General features: G+C 37.8%; 1 protein-coding gene across 1 annotated transcript; it reads left to right on the top strand.

Annotated features, from left to right (window-relative positions):
* Window positions 1-585: 585 nt before the first annotated feature.
* On the top strand, window positions 586-21,884 carry LOC150086397 (uncharacterized). The gene is made up of 3 exons (XM_090371354.1): window positions 586-660; window positions 13,044-13,203; window positions 21,562-21,884. Coding segments are annotated over exons 1-3 (438 nt in total). The 5' UTR covers window positions 586-658; the 3' UTR covers window positions 21,838-21,884.
* The last annotated feature ends 231 nt before the right edge of the window (window positions 21,885-22,115 follow it).

Raw genomic sequence — 22,115 nt, 5'->3', positions numbered from 1 at the left:
GTTAAGCTGTTTTTTTTTTTGTTTTTGTTATTATTTTTTGAGGTGTAGAAAGTAAGTTAAGAAATATTCCTGTTAACGTAAACAAACAAAATGGAGTCTCTGCAGTTGTGTAAACTACAAACTCCATCAAGATTTTTATATATCTATATATATATATTTTTTTAAATCGGGGACATTTACCAATCAGAAAGTTTGTGTACACACACTCTTATCTTACTATCTGTGTACAGAGTGCCACGTGCTACGCGCAGTGTTTGAATAACAGCCTTTTTAATTTGTAAGATTGCACAATTTTGTAAGAGGAAACACTTCATGTGAGGAAGAAGGTAAGGCAATACTTTTACAAAAACGCATTTATTTTCTGACAGTCTCTTAGCTTTATTCCTCAATGGAGAGAGTGCAGTTTCCCCTTAGCAATTAATAACAGAAAGAAAGAAAATGCTCTGACAGTTTATTTTATCAATTTTAGCTTCCTCCCCCCATTATACGTTCTTCCCATGGACTACGTTTCGATCATGCAGCTGGAGATTTGATATAAAAACATTCTGTAAGTCTTCAGTAGTTATTAGAAGTTTTAAACCGTATACAATTTTTAAAAATCGCATTTTTTTCTCCTCACGAACGCTATTGTTTCTTAAGTTGTTTCGAATGGTATATTATGTAAGTTTTATTATGAAATTTTGCATGAAAATGCGATTTTATATAGTTGGAGATCAGCTTTCTGGATATTTGGGGATATAAATGGCAGTTTAAAGTGTGGGAAGTGATGGACCCAGGTAGGGTGTATAGGACAGCTATAGTTTCTCTCCCTTATGGTCAGAAGGATGATTTTTTTTTTTTTTTCCTTCTGCTGGATAATTAAAGCATTGATTCCCGGAATAGCTCTTTTTCCTTTAGAAAATACTGGATCCACCCCTGATATGAGTATAATTTTTATCTTTCATATTATGATTGATATATTCATATGGCAGAAAGAAAGAAAGAACAAATTCGATAATCTGTTTTGCTACTGAATGTCGTTACTTGCCTACTACGATTGGTTAAAGATTTTACTGTAGGGAATGGAGAATATCAGAGATTAAAACATGGGTGTGACTTTTTCTTTTTTTTGTATTTAGTCAAAAAAGGGGGTGATAACGGAAATGAACTTAGTGGGTATGGGTTTCTGTAATTATGCTACCGGTGGATTAATCCAGAACTTACAAAAAGAAGAGTCCTTCAAACGTAAACAAGGAATGACTACTGTACTAAGTTTGACTAGCTTTGTAAGTTCGACTAGCTGTTTAATTTAAACAGCTAGTCGAACTTACAAAGGGTTATATAGAAGGGTAGGGGGGGTTAGGATAGCACCTTCCACACTACCCGAAACTATTCCAAAAGCATGGTTTTACATTTTTGCTTCTGCGTTACCTGTAAACAGATTTCCGATGTTATTTTTGTTGGACCCCTGTTCAGAACGAGGGCGAATTCGGCCTTCATTTGGGAAGAAGTGGAGCAGATAACGTCTTCCCAGATCAAGGCTGGATTTATCTGCAATGATCATGCGGCTTGTAGAAATTTTAGCCCCATCAAAATCATTATTTCATGACGCTGTCGATGACCCAAATTTGCTGTTGGCTCTTGATGGCTATCACCACATGGGCCAATACTTCTCTGCTGCAGATGTAAGTGCGTGCTTTTGAAATTAATTTCGAAGATTTAATTCCCCCCTCCCACCCAGGATCTGACTCGAGTTTTCTGTCATTTTAATTGTCAATGGCTTAAATCTTTGTTATGTATGATGTGATATTTGATTAGGTGTGAGGAAATCTTATCCTTGAATAAAGAGAAGTTGCATGCATTTCTTTATTTAACAAATTTACGTCCCCCCCCCCTTTTTTTTTTTGAGAGAGAGGACAACATTAACCGAAGATTGTGGATCAATCCTGATCATTGCCGGTTTCATTCCAAATTCGTATTCACCATATCCGAATGTAATGGTGGATTTCTTGTTTTCTACTTCGCACAAATCCGACTTTTCGAAAGAATATAATAGTTTAAAGGTGCATGACCTAATTAACGGAGTAAGGGGAGGATTTGTCAACCGCCAAAGTTTAAAAAAAAATGCTCTCCTTTATAAGGAGGGGTTGCTGCTGCAGGCTTGTGCGAGCCTGTTTGTATTCTGTGGTAATTGCTTGGCACAGTGTTAAGTGATTGTAGATACGTCGTTGTTTATAACTAGTTGAACCTTGCACTCCAGTGTGTGTATATATACGACGCTGTTCTTGTATTCTGCCTATTTAGTAATTCCTACGACCCTATGTGATTGCCTCGAACTATAAACAGAAAAAATGTTGAACATTGGGGCCTTGGCCTCCTGTTGCTTGCGTCATCCGGGTGCTTTTCCCCATCAACGCCGTAGGTACTGACTGCGGGAGGAGAGCGGCCCTCGCGGTTTGCTGATAAATGGTACTTTTTTAATACTTTTTCTAACTAACTAGAAGCTGTACTCACGCTCAGTCTTCTACACCCAGTAGATTTGAACAGGATTTGGAGTGCACTGGAACGCTTTTCTGGTTCTTCACATGAATCTGCATTGTGGTGTTCATAACAGTTCTTAAAAATTTTTCATTTCAACTCCTGGATTTTCACCGAATTTTATATTTGGGTCTCTCAGAAAGATGTTGAACTATCCCAGATTTCTTTAAAATTGGACCAATGTAATCGGACCAAATTCGGCATTTTTTTTTTTTTTTCATAAAATTGGAGTTTTCCATACAGACGTTTGTGTGTTTTCTGTGTCATTATTTGATGCACAAAAGTGGGGTTGGTACAAAATTCCAGTCTCTGGGAAGGTTTAGGTCAAATTCTGTAGTTCCCTTCCAGTTCTTCCCCTACAGAAACACCTCTATAAATTCTGCCCTCCCCATGATTGCTTGCCAAACAGCCATGTGTAATCTTTAACAACCACATCAAACTATGGGCTCTCCTAGTGATGGATCTGGCAGTTTGGTAGTTTTGCCACTATATAAATTTAAAACAGCAGTTCTAATTCTTTTCAAAACTTATTTAAAATATCTTTTGTGCCAAACTTCATTCAGTAGGTTAACCCATTTCCCTCGTGCAACCACTTCCCCCCTCCCCCAAAAAAGGGGAGGTAAATACTGTACTTGATAATCAAATGCCCTTGAAATGTAACACTATGCATACATTGCCCAACTTGTTTTAATTTATATTTTCTAAAGTAGCATTCTTTATGTATTATGTTAACTAAAGGCTCCCAAGTGTAACTATGTAAGTGTATATTGTGTCCATATAAATATATTATATCTGTAGAACTATGTGTTCCCAAGCTGATTTGCATGTTTTATGTGAATGGAATAAATTGAAGGGAAAGAACTCTGCCCCCTCCATTTGATCAGCTAATTACTGCCCTCAATTGAAGAGGATTTTAGAAATTAGTGTTAGCAGAGGCATACGATGCAAGAAAGCAAGCTTATGCAGTGTCAGCCAAAAAAAAAAAAAAAAAAAACTCCCATTTCACCCCTCCATTTGTTCCAAATGCATGTCTAGCTCAGCCTTAAATTTATTTAGGCTATCAACTTCCACGACAAAAGATGGAAGTCTGTTCCACCAATCTACCACCCACTGGCTAAAGGCAAATTTCTGCATGTCTGTTCTACAACTGTCTTAGCATTAGCATTAGTAGAGGCATTTGATGCAAGAAAGCAAGCTTATGCAGCATCAGCCAAAAAAAAAAAAAAAACCCACTTCCACTTCACCCCTCTGTTCGTTCAAAATACCTGTCCAGCTGAGCCTTAAACTTATTTAGGCTATCAACCTCCACCACAAGGGATGGAAGTCTGTTCCACCAACCAACCACCCGCTGGCTAAAGGCAAATTTCCGCACGTCTATCCTACATCTGTCTTTCCTCAATTTGAATTTATGCCCTCTCAGGTGATTTTTCTGAGCTAGAGGAAGAATCCCATTAGCATTGAGCATGCTTAAACCATTCAAGGCTTTATACACCTCTATCAGATCACCTCGCTGGTGCCTAGTCTCCAGACACTGTAATTTGCAAAACTTAAGCCTTTCTTCGTAAGAGCACCCCTTTGTTCCATTCACTAATCTTGTTGCCCTTCTCTGTACTCGTTCCAGCAGCTCTACATCCTTCTTGAAATGAGGCCTCCAGACCTGTATACAGTACTCTAGGTGTGGCCTGACCATCGCCTTATACAATGGAATGATCACCTCCTTATCCCTGCTGGAAAAATTCCTGTATATCATTGACAATACTCCATGAGCTACTCTTGCAGCCCGTCTGCACTGCTCAGAGAACTTCATATCTGCCTGCACGACCACCCCCAAGTCCCTTTCATTCTCTACCACTGTCAGTGTAGTACCACAGAGTTGATACGTTGCTCTGGGGTTGCTGTTTCCCATGTGTAGTACTTTACATTTGTCAATGTTAAACTTCATTTGCCACCTCTCAGCCCATCTGCTCAACCTTTCCAGATCCTGTTGCAGCAGCATAGTGTCCGTAGTGTCCTTGACAACCCTGCCAACCTTTGTATCGTCTGCAAACTTGGACATTAAGCCGGATATACCATCATCAATATCATTTATAAATACAGAAAACAATAATGGACCCAACACTGAGCCCTGAGGGACTCCACTAATAACATCAGTCCACGATGAGCAGTGTCCATTGATTACCACTCTCTGTCTTCTCCCCCTCAACCACCCCTTTATCCATAGCAGCAATTTGCCTCCAATGTCACACTGCTCCAATTTGTGTAGCAGTCTTCCATGTGCAACAGTATCAAAAGCCTCTCTAAGATCCAAGTATATAATATCAAAGTTATTCCCTGCATCCAGTTCTTTTGTGACTGCATCATAGTATCCAATCAAGTTGGTCAGGCAAGACTTCCCCTTAACAAAACCATGCTGTGTCTGAGCTAAAACTGAAGTCTTTCCTCAATTTGAAACTGTGCCCCCTCAGGTTCTTAATCTGAGGAAGGATCTCATCAGCATTCAGCTTGCTCAACCCATTCAAGGCCTTATACAGCACAATCAGATCACCTCGCAGGTGTCTGCTCTCCAGGTGCTGCAATTTGCAGAACTTAGCCTTTCTTGGTAAGAGCACCCCTTTGTTCCCCTCACCAATCTTATTGCCCTTCTTTGTACTCATTTTAGCACAAAGGCTTCCTAAAATGAGGCCTCCGACCTGTACACAGTACTCTAGGTGTGGCCTGACCATTGCCTTGTATAACAGAATAATCACCTCCCTGTCCCTGCTAGCAAAATTCCTATATATAATTGACAAAGACTCCATGACCTGTCCTGGCAGCACACCTACACTGCTCAGCAAACTTCATATTTGACTGCACAATTACCCCAAGGTCTTTTTCACTTCCCTGCGTGTAGTACCACACATTTGGTATGTTTCTCTTCGGTTATTGCTACCCATATGCAGTACTTTGCACTTGTCAGAGTTAAACTTCAGTTGCCACTTCTCAGCCCATTTGTGCAACTTATCTAGATCCAGTTGGAGTAGTATAATATCTTTGTTGTCGTTAACAACCCTGCCAACCTTTGTATCATCTGCAAACTTGGACATTAACCCTGATATATCATTGATAAATATAATAGTAATTGTGGCATAAGATGCAAGAATGCAAGCGTATGAGCTTATGTAGCATCAGCCAAAAAAAAAAAAATTGCACAACCATTCCCTCTAAATGTTTGTCCAGTTCCTCCTTAAATTTATTTAACCTATCAACTTCCACAACGACAGATGGAAGTTTGTTCCAGCAATTAACCACCCACTGGCTAAAGGCAAATTTCCGCACATCTATTCTGCAGCTGTCTTTCCTCAATTTGAATTTATGCCCCCTTAGGTTCGTAATCTGAACAAGTGGAAGAATCCCATCAGAATTCAGTGTGCTCAACCCATTCAAGGCCTTGTACACCTCAATCAGATCACCTCGCAGGTGTTTGTTATTTCGTTTTTTGGAGCATTAGCAACTAAGGCCATATTGCTCCAGGGAAAGCGCCTCTGTAGCCAGGTGAGCAGGAGCAGCAGTGCGTAGCACACGCTTCTTGATTAGACTGGGGTTCGAGCCCGTGACCAACAAATACGGAGGATGCAGAAAGGTCAGGGAATGACCACCGCATATCCCCGGAGCAATATGACCTTAGTTGCTAATGCTCCTAAAAACCAAATAACAAGAACAGCTCCGGGGATATACAGTGGTCATTCCCTGACCTTTCCGCATCCCCCCTATTTGGTGGTCACGGGCTCGAACCCAGGTCTAATCAAGAAGTGTGTGCTATGCACTGCTGCTCCTGCCCACCTCCTCACAGGTGCCTAGTCTCCAGCCGCTGCAATTTGCAGAACTTAAGTCTCTCAGCTGGCCAGGTATTTTGAATGAACAGAGGGGTGAAGTGGAAGTGGTGTTTTTTTTTTGGCTGATGCTGCATAAGCTTACTTTCTTCCATCAAATGTCTCTACTAATGCTAATGCTGTCTTGGTAAGAGGATCCCTTCATTCCCCTCACCAATACAAAACAACAATGGGTCCAACACCAAACCCTGGGGAACTCCCCTAATGACATTTGTCCATGAAGAGTAGTATCCATTGATTACCACTCTTGTCATTTCCCACACAACCATCCCTTTATCCTAGCAACTTACTCTTAATGCCATACCTCTCAAATTTGTACAGCAGTCTTCCATGTGCAACAGTATCAAAAGCTTTCCTGAAATCCAAGTATATGATATTAAAATTATTTTTGGCATTCAATTCCTTTGTGACCACATCATAGTATCCAATCAAATTGGTCAGACAAGATCTCCCTTTAACAAACCCATGCTGTGTCTTAACTAATTCCTCCAGTTGTCAATAGGAATTGAATGGAGATCTCTCCAAATAAGTGGAAAATGATGCCACTATACTGTCACAATGGGCCATCCTTTATTCAAGGGAAACTTTAAGCTGTCTAGGACATTTTACTGTGACACTTGTGATACTTGTAGGACCACCACCATGGGGAACTCCAGAATTTATAGCTCTGTAACAAGTGACTTGTTAACACATTTTAAAATGGAAAGATTGTTATATGCTTAACACCACTTGTGAGCCCCGTTAAAAATATTTTTACTCTTGTTATTGTTTTGTTTTATTATTTCTCCTAATCTATAGTTCAGCATATCTTAATATGGCACTGATGTTGAAGCTGACAAACAGTTATTTGGGGACTGATATACACTATATTAGAAAAGTATCTGGGCACCATTGGGATTAGGGAAAAATTAACTGAACCTGCCATTGACATGCTTAGAATAGGTATAAAAGCAGTTGTGTTCACACATAAATAAGTAGAATTAGAAAATACAGCATACGGGGCAAGGCACTGAATTTATTGACTTCTAATGGGCATACTAAGTCATCGCAGGATGGCTAAGTATTAGTCAATTTACTCATGTTTTTGTGACAAAAACTGCAACATCATAGGCAATGGTGGCTAACATAATCACCAAATGGAAATGTCTTGGGTCTTACTGCAGCTGTGAATTGTTCGTATAGACTGCAGGAATTGGTGAAAAGAGATTGTATGGTGCTTAGAAGAGTGGTATACAGATCCCGTTGTCATCAAATACTATCAACCAGCAGTTTGAGGCAGATGGAAGAACTGATATTAGAACAAGGATGGTATGTAGGGAGCTGCACAGTCTTGAATTTTACAGAAGAGATGTAGCTTAAACCACACGTAGCAGGGCCGGATTTAAACTTGTGGCCGTAAGCTATAACATGTATGAGGACCTTCTCTCTTACAGTTCACCTGTGACAATATTAAAAAAAGGAGTTTTTTTTTTTTGTTTAAGATGGAGCAAGGCCATTTGTAATGTGAGGCTCGAAGCCGTACCTTGTTTAGCTTATGTGTAAATCTGGCCCTGCAGCACACACTGTGTAGCATTAACTTTCCTGGTGCACAGCCCATCACAATTGGTCTCTGGAATGTTGGAAAGCTGTGTTATAGAACAAATCATAGTATGTATATGGTTTTCTGATCTGATGGCCAACCAAAGTTTAGCAAAGGTGTTGTCACCATCTGGGTGTTGTTTCTTGTGGTTTGGGCATAGATCATCGTTCCTAGTATAGTGAATATGCAGTACATTTGCCTTCTGGACAATTTTGCTCTTTCTACACTGGCAGCAGTGTGGGGAAGGCCTTCTTCTGTTTCAGCATAACAATACACCATGTCATACTTGATTGGAAAACATGCAAAAGCTTTATTGACCTGCCAGAAGACCATAACCTCATTGAACACTTTTTGGGATGAATTGGTATATCAGCTTTGAGCCATGCTGACAAAACTACAGTTAGTAGTTTGAACTGACAGCTGTGTTGAGAGAGGAATGGACTGAAATACTGCCTTGTCATCAAAAATTAGTTGTCTACTGACAAGGATGCAGTGTGTAATTAAGGCCAAATCGGACCGAGATGTTATTAAGTATCGTTTCAATTGAAGGTTCTTTTAAGTGGGCACTTTTTTGACAGAAGTAAAATGAGATATTGTCAGGCAATGTTTGCTAGAGGCTGAATAATTCAATCACATAGTGAGAATACCTAAAAAAATATTTCCACCCTCTCAATGCAGATTGACTCAATCCTGTGGTTTTCAATCCAGGATCAAAAAAGCTTATTGGAAAAGCCAGCAGCAAAAGTGTTAAACTTATATTCTTACTGAGACCTATAAGGGTGAAAAGTCTATAATGCCTAAATTAGAATAGTGAAGTAGCTGACTTTATTATTATTAATATTCATATGGTGCAAGGAAGCCTGAGGCTTATGCTGCACCAGCCAAAAAAAAATTTCTGAGTTAGTGTGTGTGTGTGTGTGTGTGTGTGTGTGTGTGTGTGTGTGTGTGTGTGTGTGTGGTAGAAGGAAATCACCAAGAAAGAGAAGAATGATGATATCCAGCTGAAGACCCTGGGTGTGCCAAGCCCATACTCACCAGATGTGAGCCCCTGGGGTTTGTAACTTGCTGATGAAACAAATTTATTCAGGTTTGTTATTGTTGGTTTTTGTTAGGAGCATTAGCAGCTAAGGCCATATTGCTCTGGAGATATGCGGTGGTCATTCCCTGACCTTTCCGTATTTGGTGATCACTGGCTCGAACCCCGATCTAATCAAGAAGCATGTGCTGCACCTGGCTACGGTGGCGCCATTCAGTTTTGTACATTAAACTTTAATTTATTTACTTATGGTGAATATAAACTGATTTCCTTGTCAGAACCTTTCGGATGATGTATATTATTGTCTATTCAGCTGACCTTTTGAGTTTCTCCAAGCATTCAGCCTCAGTTACTCATAAAATTTATTACCACTCTCTGCCATCTCCCACTCAACCATCCCTTTATCCATTGCAGTAACTTGCCCTTAATGCCATATCGCTCCAAATTAAATAGATTCAAGGCAGAACTAGATAAACATTTGGAGCGAGTGGATGAGTAAAATGAGAGGGTGTTTTTTTTTTTTTTTTTTGGCTGATGCTGTATAAGCTTGCTTTCTTGCATCATGTGCCTATGCTAATTTGCTTATTTCAGCAACTTGCTGGCTAAAATAAAATGTAATACTCTTAGCAACTGCAACTCTAAGAACTTTATTTTGTATCCAAGTTTTATACCTATAATTATCAGAAGGTATAAATCGTATTTAGAAAAATTTGTTTATTCTCAAGATGGCCGAGGTCAGAAGGGTACCACATAAATGCAAAAATCGTATGTACTTTGACTTGATATTAATATGGGTGCTAGCCGGAAGTTTAATTGCTAATACAGTCTTGGAGTTTGTCATAAGCATGTGTTCTTGCATCTAGCTGACAGACCAAACTGTTTATCAATTTATCATGACATTTCTATTTAAGAGATATAGGATTGTCTGTAAATTATTCAATCGACTATGAAGCTTGATTAAAATTGTATTGTAAAATGATTTGCTGCATTTAATAAAGCAACTAGAACAATTTATTACAACTGCAATTCATTAAACCTCCACATGACTTTTGGTAGGCAGGTGGAATGTCAAGATGGTAGCAGATTTCATTCCAAGTGTTTTGAAGTTGAAGTATCTCTTGAGAAATGGAAGTAGTTTCCTGTTCATTCTGGTATTTTAAATGTGATATCAATTTGTTTTTGCATACAACTTGTCCTTTAAGTAGCCCCATACAAAAAAAAAAAAAAAAAAAATCCATGAGTGTGATATCAGGGAATGAAGACCATGGATTGGGACCATCCCAGTTAATCCATTGGTTAGGAAAATTTTTATTAAGGAAATCTGACAGATGCAAGCTCCATTGTGATAGTGCTTCAAATTGCTGATAGAACACACATGGCTACCTATCTCAACTGACATATAGCATGCAATTCAAGCATATCTAGATAATTTGTAGAATTAGTTGGGTTTTTTTTTTTGGTTTTTTTTGTGGGAGAAAAATGGATCAACCACCTGGTTGAAGGGCAGTGCACACCACATGTTTACCTTGGGACTATCACGCTTGTGTTTACAAACTGAATGGAGATTTTGGGATCCTCATATGTGAAAATTGTCTGTTAACTTTATTAGACAGGTGGAATGTTACTTAAACACCGAAAAACATTTTCCAGAAAGTGCTTATCTTTGTATATATGGTTGAGAATGTGAACAGCAAATTCCTCTTGTTGCGGAATTTGGCTTAGGCTTAATTTCCTGGATGATTTGTACTTTCTAGATATCAAGTTTCAATCGGATAGATTTCTGTAGGACTTCAGGTAAAGACTTTCTGAATTTCCAAAACTTTATCTACAGCTACACCAGGGGCTCCCATCTGGTGAGTATGGGCATGGCACACCCAGGGGTCCTGAACTGGATATCATCATTCTTCTCTTTCTTGATGATTTCCTCCTACTTCTGACTCTTTCTTTCTTTCTTTCTTTCTTTTCCCTTTCCCCCCCTCTCTCTCTCTCAGGGTAACTCAAATTTTTTTTTTTTTTTTTTTTTTAGCTGGTGCAGCAAAAGCCTCAGGCTTCCTTGCACCATATGGCTAAGTCCTATCTGCTCCTTTCTGGCACAGCACACTGCCAGTTTTTTGAAATGGTTTCACCTCATTGGTTGTTTCATAGTGGATCTTTCTGGAATTCTCATTGAAAACGTTGCTTTACAATCACTAGAGATTTGGTATCCCACACATGCATTGCCTTCTCTTGCAGTGTAGTCATTATAATGCTGTAGTGTCACAATGCTTGCTGGGATGAAGGCTGCCAACCACATGAGAAAAAAACTCAAAACTGCTTTAACTGCAGCAAGCCAATTTAAGATACCTATAACAATTTTAGTCAAGCTTCATAATTAGGTGGATAATTTATAGATGGCCTGCATATTAATTGGACCTAAGATTTTTAAAAAGTAAAATAAATTTTATAATTTATTAGTACAATAGATCTTTGATTTAACAGACTTCAGACTTAATGGACAAAAACATTTCTGGCACGAGAATGTATTTACAATATAGAAAAAACGAGGAGCTCTTAAGTCACAGCATCAAACAGCAGGCATTCTGTTTATGGATAGATAAGCTCACTATCGTAAATTGTCTTTTCTTTTCTTTATTATAACCTCACTTACAGTATATCCTCATGACCCCTAAGATAACTGATGAAAAGAAAAAGCATGCATCTGAGTGTTGTGCAGAAATTGAAACTGTTAGAGATGCTAGACTGTATTATGTCCCTGTATCTGTGAAGGAATATGGCATTAAAAAAAACTCAGATATTATAAAGAGCAAAGCTAAGACAAAGTTAATGTCAATGTTTTTAAAACATACATGTACAGAGTAACTGTTTAAATAGCTAATTATAGAGTACAGATGATCTCCTGAAAAATGGGGAGTGTGTGTCCAGCTCAGGATCATGGGTGTGCCAAGCTCATACTCACCAGATGTGAGCCCCTGGGGTTAAATGTAAGTCCACTGGGAGCTCCACAATAACTGCTGTAAATACACCTGAGATTGGTTTTCTAAATGTACAGTTTGCTTGACTAGCAAACTGAATTGGAGGCTACTGCAAGGTTGTATACTTCTTGCACAATATTCAAGAATGACAAAATAAATAGGCTCAGTTTTTTTTTTTTTTTGTACTGTTGCCACCGATAACCTTGGTTAAATCTGTGAATTGCCACTTCATTTGCTGATAGTGTAGTTTGCTGTTTTATGATTATGGTCTCTTTCTTGTTTGAAAATAGCCAAGCAGTTTCATTTGGTGCAGAAAATTAACTGTGACACAACCAGTGTTCAGACCACAATTTTAAGAAATTGACAGGATATGATATCTGCATGATGGAGTTTGACTAGTGAGTGTAAATCATTTATGTGAAATCTTTCTGAGCTGGTGCACTTCTTGCTGTGGAGAAGTACTATGGCCAATTTGATCCTCAAATCTTACAGCACCCAACTTTTTATGGGAAGATACAAGAACTGTGTGTATTTAACTAAACTATGTATTACCGGAGTTCAAGATGTGTATTCATGAAGAAATTCCTGATAAATGAAGAAATGCTCCATCAAAATTATGGTGCCTCCGTAGCCGGGTGGGCAGGAGCAGCAGTGCATAGCACACGCTTCTTGATTAGACCGGGGTTCGAGCCCATGACCACCAAATACGGAGGACGTGGAAAGGTCAGGGAATGACCACCGCATATCCCCAGAGCAATATGGCCTTAGTTGCTAATGCTCCTAAAAATCAAATAACAACATCATCAAAATTATGACACTTTGCTTGCACTGTTCAAGAGTGTATAACTGGAAGGAGAACATTCACTGCAATCAATATCTTCAAGATAAAACTCAAATATATAAAATGTTCTGCTTTTCTTTTTTTTTTTTTCCTTCGATGAAAAGTGTACTATCCAAGTGTGACAACTGTTTCTGGCAGACAATTTAATAAACTCACTTTGTTCTGATATTATGACTCAATTATTATAGATATGACTTCTAAATAAAAATGTCGTCTTTTTTTTTTTTAGGCTTACTCTTGTATCAGGCTTGATTGTTCTAGGAATGATGTTTGGAGGATGCTGTTTGTGGTGTGCTTGTGCTGCTGTAAAGCAAAAGAAAGTCAAAAGAAGACAGCAAGAGCAGTTGTCAGCAGCTGGGAATTCATCAGTGCTTAGGAATAATCAACAGGTACTTGCAATTTAATATCATTAATTGCTCCGATTTCTAAGCTCTGCTCCTCTAAGTGGTTTGATATTTGTTCATTTATCAAATTAAGTTTAGATTTAACATCACTTTTATTTTATTTTTTTTTTTCTTTTACATAATGAAGTTTCAGTTCTGCTTTGCTTGTAGAAATGTGTGTATTCATGGGCTGAAAAATCCAAAACATTTCACAGGGGGATAAAACTTCACTACTCCTGCCTGATTTGGATAGCTACAGCCCTGAAGAGGACCTTAGAAGTCCCTTGAATTGTCAATGAGAATCAATCAAACTAGACTTCTTCAAACAAGTGGCAGATGCCAACATATCATGATAACCAAGCACCAATTCACAATGGCACCATTGCTACTGGGTCCCAAATAATGGAGAACAGCTTTGGTTTCATCAATGTCTGGCTCAGAATTTCAAAAAATTTAATTTCTTTGGTTTTTGCTTGTATAAGCTCACCATGCATCTCAAATCATGTTGACCCTCCTATGCCAATTTTTGAAACTGTTGGAAATATGAAAACAGCTATTATTTGTAAACATAGTCGTTAAATAGCATGTCCCTATAGAACATCAAGAAAATTTGTATTTCCACTGGTTCATCAGAAATCTTTTGAAATCTAATCTTGGAAATAGACAAGATTATATAGGAAAAATTAGACAAGCTCTGTTCCTGCAACAACCAATAATTTGAATAAAAAAATTGTACCTTGATAAATCTGACATTGATCCTTAGTGGTTTTAACAGGATTGAACTACTTCTGTATGGATAAGCTCTGAAAGTGAAGATAAAGGATAGTTTTGTTCCCACACTGGCTCCACAAATAGCATTGGCATTCCAAAGCAACAAAAAATGAAAATCCCCAGTTTCAAATTGGCATATTGATTTGATTTGAAAGATGTTGAAAGATGTTTAAACTGTCATCTTGATCAATAAGAACAATTATGCGTGTAAATCATAATAGCAAGCAGTGCCAGATTAAGGTACAGGCTAGCAGGGCCTTAAAAGAATGCCGCACCCAGGCCTTCTTTAAGGGGCACCAAAAACAGAACAATGTGGCAAAAAATTATATATCCTTATCAAAGGGCACCAAAAATCCATTCTGCCTGGGGTAGAACAGAAATACCTTGGCCCAGCACTGATAGCATGAATTTTTTTTTAATGAAGTGACAAATGCCTCTCAATCCAGGACCAAAATGAACTTGCAAGGTCCATGTATTTATGAATAATGATGGATGATTCTAGAATAATTTTTCAGAAATTATTCTCTACTCTGCTAATTATGATGGGTTAAAATTTGAAGCTATTGGAGGAATTGTTACAAAATATATGATAAATTTAATTAATATACATTAGAATCTCATTTATACAAAGTACATTTTTCTCTGAAGAAAGAAAAGGCTCTTCTAAACACTTGTTTATGCCAAAATTTGGTAATATGTATTACAGTCTGCTTTTTACCCAATGAGGAATAATGTTATTTTTCATGGTTACTTCAAAGCTTGGCACAGCTGCTTTATTATCAGTGCCAGCATGTATATGACCATGTGGTTCTGCATTTTCCCCAAAAGATGGTGGGCTGAATTGTTATTTATTTATTTTTTTTTATATAAACAAAGCTACTTCGTGGTAGCTAAATTTGACTTTGAAAAACATCAGTCAGTTGCAATTGGTTTAAGTTTGTTTATATTAAACTTGACTTAACAGTTATGGCAAAAAAAAAAACATAAAAACAGACATTAAAAAATACCTTTACCTACTTTGTCTACACAACAGAAAAAAAGTTCAAGTTCAAGATACTGAGGCAGCAATAAAAAAAATTTTATAAAAGCAAGAAAAAAAATTTATGGTGCCAAACACATGAAGAGTTTGAAGCAAAGTTTTTGAGTGTTATCAACAAATGCATGCACCTAATTTACCAATATCAGGTCCAATTTTTCAGCAAGAAAATGCTCAATGATATTAGCAACTCTAAGTGCAGTAGTGACTGGCTCCAAAAATTTACAGGCAGGTTTAACTGTTTTGTGAAATATCTGTGGCAAGTTGGGATCAGATGATAGGAAAAACCTACAGCTAGTTACATTCTGTGTGGTCACATTCCTAGAAAAGTTCAAAGCAAAGGATATTGCAATTGACTGCTGAACAACTTGATGCCAAATAAAACACTTCCTCTTTGAGGAGAGTCTTGCAGTAGTGAAAAAATAGGTAAATAAGGAATTGCTATTCCTTTATGCTGCAATGCAGAGGTTTCTCAGGTGGACAATAAAAAAACTGCCCATTGGTAAATTTTCTAAGAAAAGGTGTTTTTAACTAGATAACCAACTTTCGTGTGATTATGAGACTAATAGAGTTGCTTGGCCTTCCTTTGGTCAAAAGTTTTCAGCTGTGGTTATTGAGAGTGGACAGAAGAATGGCTTCAGAAAGAAAATGGAACACTTTGAATCTAGATCATTTGCACATTATGCTGAAAAGTTTATGAATATACCTTGGTGTTCAAAGTAAGTGCATCACCTAGGAATTTCACATTTCTAACCTTTTTTTGCGATGGTATGTTACATTAATGATTACCATTACAAATAGAAATATAAACAAAAGATATTTATTAATAGTTAAGGTAAAGCTAAGTAATATTTGACAGGTGCTCTCAAAATATTCCAAAATGAGCATTTGCCACCTTTTTTATACAACAGTTTTGGTAAACATTATTATGGCTGAAATGTTATCAGAAGCCCTCAATTTGCTTCAGTTTATCATTTTAAATGGAAAACGAAATGAAAGTTCAAGTACAAACTAATATTTACTTGAACCACCTCTGGCCCTGATGACAGCAGCACACAGTCGAGGCATTGACAAGATCAATTTCTGAAGATAATCAACTGATAGTTCATGGTTCCAAACATGAATTATGGCTTCTTGAAGTTCACAAAGGTCTTTGGTTTCTTTTTGGCAACTGCAGATTCCACACGATGCCAACAGTTCTCTACAGGATTCGGGTCCAGCCGAGCTGTTTCTTGGCCAGCTAACAGTTGTAATGGACCATTCTTCCAATCATTTTTTTCACCTCTAAGAAATGTAAACACATTACTGTCAAACCTCTAATGCAGAAATGAAGCTAAAGTAACTACAGAAGTGCCTACTTACACTTCTCACCCAATGACAAGGAGCAGAGTCGTCCTGAAAGATGCAGTTACTTGGTAGGTTGAAAATGGTCTCTAATGGTTGGCAGCAATTTGCCTTCAAGTATCCATTGGCATTTGCGGAACCTTTTTATAAACTGCAGGTGACGTACTCCATGATACAAAATGCACCCCCACATCATTTGACTGGTAGGGAATTTTGCTATAGACACAATACAGTCTGGATAGTATTCTTCACCACATATACGGCAAATAATTGTATGCAGGTTGAATTTCTTCTCATCCGAGAAAATAACTGATTTCCACCGCTCAGGAGTCCATTTGACATGCTCCTTACACCAAATTAATCAGGCCTTTTTCATTTTTTGTGTGAGAAGGGGCTTCTTCTTAGGACAAGTGCTACAAGTCCATTTTTAAAGACTTGTCTTCTGACTGTTACTGCACTTGCTACCACTCCTGTATGTTTTTTCCATTTTCTTTTCAGCTCAGACAAAAGCTTTATGGTTTTAAGGCATAAGCACTTCAAAACGCAGTCCCGTTTTGGTGTAGAGACTCGTTTGCATCTGGTTCCTTTTTTCATATCAGCAGAACCAGTATTCTTGAATTTGGAAAGAAGTCTGCTCACTGTCGGCTGATTCAAGACACTCTATAAGCAATATGGCAGGAAAAACATCCTTCCTCATGTAAAGCCACACTTTCTTTGTGGCATCAACTGCATGTAACTTGCCATCCTGACACAGTCAAGGAATGACTGCAACTCCTGCAGAGTGTGCTCATATAGCAGGAAGTAACAGCTGATGCAATATTACATCATCACCTACGCGTGTCAATCTTATTGGATGCAATCTGTAAGAAATATTGCCATATACTTTTGTTATTCAGATGACAATTACAATTTTAAGGTGTGATGCACTTTCTTTGAACACCAGTGCATGTGGCTGCTATTTTTATCTCCCAGTTGCACTACTTTTTGTGCAGCTACTGAATCAAGGCATTATTTTTATCCTCACAAGAAGCATGTATTCTGCCCGATAAGGTTCTTGATCCAAAACATATATAATTTGAAATCAGAGTGGAATGTCTTGGATTTATTACAAAATGTTAATTTAGCATTAGTAGAGGCATATGATTCAAGCTTATTAGCATTAGCATTAGTAGAGGCATATGATGCAAGAAAGCAAGCTTATTCAGCATCAGCCAAAATAAAAGAAAGAAAAAAAAAAAAAAAAAAAACAACCACTACTCCCATTTCACCCCTCAATTCGTTCGAAATACCTGTCCAGCTGAGCCTTAAATTTGTTTAGGCTATCAACTTCAACAACAAGCGATGGAAGTCTATTCCACAAACCAACTGCCTGCTGGCTAAAGGCGAATTTCCGCACATCTATCCGACATCCGTCCTTCCTCAATTTGAATTTATGCCCTCTCAGGTGATTATTCTGAGCAAGAGGAAGAATTCCATCGGCATTGAGCATGCTCAAGCCATTCAAAGCCTTGTACACCTCTATCAGATCACCTCGGCGATGCCTAGTCTCCAGGCTCTGTAATTTGCAAAACTTAAGCCTTTCTTCATAAGAGCAACCCTTTGTTCCATTCACTAATCTTGTTGCCCTTCTCTGTACTCGTTCCAGCAGCTCTACATCCTTCTTGAAATGAGGCCTCCAGACCTGTATACAGTACTCAAGGTGTGGCCTGACCAATGCCTTATACAAGGGAATAATCACATCCCTGTCCCTGCTAGAAAAATTCCTGTATATCATTGACAAGACACCATGAGCTACTCTTGCAGCTCGTCTGCACTGCTCAGAGAACTTCATATCTGCCTGCACAATTACCCCCAGGTCCTTTTCATTCTCTACCACTGTCAGCGTAGTACCACAGAGTTGATACGTTGATCTGGGGTTACTGTTTCCCATATGTAGTACTTTACATTTGTCAATGTTAAACTTCATTTGCCACCTCTCAGCCCATCTGCTCAACCTTTCCAGATCCTGTTGCAGCAGCATAGTATCAGTAGTGTCCTTAACAACCCTGCCAACCTTTGTATCGTCTGCAAACTTGGACATTAAGCCTGATACACCATCATCAATATCATTTATAAATACAGAAAACAACAATGGACCCAACACTGAACCCTGAGGAACTCCACTAATAACATTAGTCCACGTTGAGCAGTGTCCATTGATTACCACTCTCTGTCTTCTGCCACTCAACCATCCCTTTATCCATAGCAGCAATTTGCCTCGAATGCCACACTTCTCCAATTTGTGCAGCAGTCTTCCATGCGCAACAGTATCAAAAGCCTTTCTAAGATCCAAATATATAATATCAAAGTTATTCCCTGCATCCAGTTCTTTTGTGACTACAGTTCTTATGTAGCATCAGCCAAAAAAAAAACTCCCATTTTACCCCTCCGTTCGTTCCAAATACCTGTCCAGTTAGGTCCTTTGAACTCTGCGTTAATGAGATTCTACTGTATAGAAGAGTAAATGATTCCAGTGCAAAAAGATTAGTGTCATCACAACTGAAAATGAATAACTACATAATAAATGAATCAGGTACAAGTTTAATTACCTTCTGCCTGATTCATTTATTATGTAGTTATTAGAATTATTATTATTATTTTTTTTTTTTTTTTAAGGTTGCTCTCAATGTCCTTTAGTCCAGGAAATTTATTCATTAAAAAATGCATCATGATAATTATGATATTAAAATAAAATAGTGATATTAATACTGTTTGGCATTATTCTTGGAAATATAAAGAAATGTGAAGGAGAGTGATATGATATAAGCTTATTCTTTTGTAACCTGTTTGCTAATCAATAAAAATATATAATTAAAAAATTATCTGTATTTTGAAATGAAATGACCTAGCTGGTGTTTTTTTTTTCTTCCCTCAATGAGATGGCTAGTTCCTCTGAGCTACTCTCTGTGTAATGGTTAATACTTTATCTTCAACCACCTTGACTAATGCTGGACTCTTTCACCCACTCTTTTCCTTCTATATATTAGTTGCCAATTCTTTTCTGTTGGTTGAAAATCTGTCCAGTTTTGATCATATACATTTTCTTCTTTAACAAACTTTGAACTGCACATTTTCATGCCTGATTTTCTTTTGCAATTACTTTTTCTCTGTGCAGCTACAAATTTGAACTAGTCCTACAATAGCGTAATGTTCACACATGAGGAATTCTGTAGGGAAGTGGAGAACAGAAGCCTATTAAACTCTAACAGGGAGCTAAATGATTTTGTAATAACTGAGAGCAAAATGGAGGAGAAATTGTTGAAGTCAAACATAAGAAAGGCACCTGTGGTGGATGGATCTATCTAGTTATGTTTAAGGAAGTAAGCAAACCCTTAGCCATAATTATGAGAGCATCGTCGGACTCAGTGGAGATCCCCATGGACTGGAGATGTGCAAATGTATCTCCAATAAACAAAGGGGAATCAAAGGTTGCACAAGTAATTACAGACCTGTCCTGTTAGTTTAACTTCTGTTCCAGGGAAAATAATGGAATACTTCTGCAATACTTCTTTAACACTGGTTAAAGAAGTATTGCAGGATCATCTAGACAAGACTGCAGTAATAATTCAGACACAGCATGGGTCTGAATTATTTTTGTTAAGGGGAAGCCTTGCCTGGCCAATTTGATTGTCTATTATGATGTGGTTACAAAGAAACTGGATGCAAAAAATTTTGATATCATATATTTGAATTTCGGGAAAGCTTTTGATACTGTTGCACATGGAAGACTACTGTAAAAATTGGAGCAGTATGGCATTAAGGGTAATGGATAAAAGGATGATTGAGTGGGAGATGACAGCAAGTGAATCAATGGACACTGCTCTTCATGGACTAATGTTATTAGTGGAGTCCCCCAGGCAGGGCTTTCGCAAGTAGGTAGGCAAGGTAAGCATCACTTATAGGCGTCAGTTCAAGAGGTCACCAAAATTTTTTTTTGATTGCTTAACACTTATGAGTATTCAACACTTAGGGCGGCAAATTTTATTTTGCTTACTGGCAGCATGTAGGAACACAGGGCTACTCCCCCCCCCAGGGTTTGGTGCTGGGCCCATTATTGTTTTGTACATTTATCAATGATATTGATGAAGATATATCGGACTTAATGTCAAAGTTTGCAGATGATACAAAGGTTGGCAGAGTTGTTAATGACAGTATGCTACTGCAACAGGATCTAGAAGAGTTGGGCTGAGAAGTGGCAACTGAAGTTTAAACATTTGAAAAATGCAAAGTACTGCATATGAGTAGCAGTGACCCCAAAGAAATGTACCAAATGTGTGGTACTACACTCAGGATAGTGGAGAATGAAAAAGACCTGGGGGTAATTGTGCAGTCAGATATGAAGTTTTCTAGGAAGTGCGGACAGGCTGCCAGAGCAAGTCATCGGGTCTTGTCAATAATATACAGGAATATTTCTAGCAGGGATAAGGTGATTATCCCCTTGTATGAAGTAATGGTCAGGCACACCTTGAGTATTACATACAGATCTGGAAGCCTCATTTTAGGAAGGATCTAGAGTTGCTAGAACGAGTACAGAGAAGAGCAACAAGACAAAGGGGTGCTCTTACGAAGAAAGCTTGCAAGTTCTGCAAATTGCAGCACCTGGAGACTAGGCACCTGCAAGGTGATCTGATTGAAGTGTATAAGGCCTTGAATGGATTGAGCAGGCTCAATGCTGATGGGATTCTTCTTGCTCAGATTACAAATCTGAGGGGATATAAACTCAAATTGAAAGTTGTTGAATAGATGTGCAGAAATTTGCCTTTAGTCAGGTCGTGGTTGATTGCTCGAACAAACTTCCATCTGTCATTGTGGAAGTTGATAGCTTAAATAAATTCAAGGAAGAAGTGGACAAATATTTTGGAGTGAATGGATTGTGAAATGGGAAGGGTTCTTTTTTTTTTTTTGGCTGATGCTGTATAAGCTCATATGCCTATGATAATATCTGTGATGGTGTTCTCAAAAATCTAAAATCCAGTAAATCTTATATTACATATGTTAATCTAAAACAAATGCATGAATCCAGAAAGTTTCTGTAGGTAATGGATTATTTTACTTTAATTTTTGCTTGATCTTTGTAAATAGATGTAAAAAAAAATTCTTAACTCTTTAAAATATGTAAAATATATTTAATTATTTTATATTAATATTGCATATTTTGAATATCCTGTTTTCAGAGAAGTAAACAGAAGTCCACTGCTGTTCAAGCTCCACAATCCTGTCCGAGCGTTGAAATTCCAATAAATAAAAGTCTTCAAGAACCTCAGATACCTAGTGTTCATCAGCCAACCAGAAATAATGGCAGTTTTTGCATCAGACTTTCAAGCTATGAGTGCAATTGCATGGAATGCAATCCGACCTTGCATAATGTGCAGTTACAAGAAATTAAACTGGAGGATATGTCACCTCCTCCTCCATATGAAGAGGCAATAACAATGCCAACTTGTGCTTGAGGGGAATATAACTTGTTGTGGCAATGTTACCTAAAAGGAGATCTGGAATTTTAATTATGGAGGATTTTAAGAAGTATTTTAGTTCTCAAAATAAAGATATATATTTTTTTAAGTCTTTATCTAGTATCATTATATAATACATTCAAATAAACTAAGAGTAACCTGAAGTAAACAACATTTTACTTAAATATTTAAATGACACTCTCATTGTGATTTGCTCTTTGTAAGACCAAATCAAAGGAGTGGCTTTTGAAATCTGATGGAAAGTTGCCACATCA

The sequence above is a fragment of the Mastigoproctus giganteus genome, chromosome 4, assembly GCF_048544385.1.
Source record: "Mastigoproctus giganteus isolate SK-2022 chromosome 4, ASM4854438v1, whole genome shotgun sequence".
NCBI classification, from domain to species: Eukaryota; Metazoa; Arthropoda; class Arachnida; order Uropygi; family Thelyphonidae; genus Mastigoproctus; species Mastigoproctus giganteus.
The sequence above is the reverse complement of the archived record's forward strand: the minus strand, read 5'-3'. Positions and strand labels throughout refer to the sequence as shown.

What these genes read in the sequence shown, in the direction of transcription:
- LOC150086397 (XM_090371354.1), top strand. An exon ending in TGCTTAGGAATAATCAACAG is followed by an intron (nt 13,204 to 21,561) that starts GTACTTGCAATT and finishes TCCTGTTTTCAG; the next exon opens with AGAAGTAAACAGAAGTCCAC.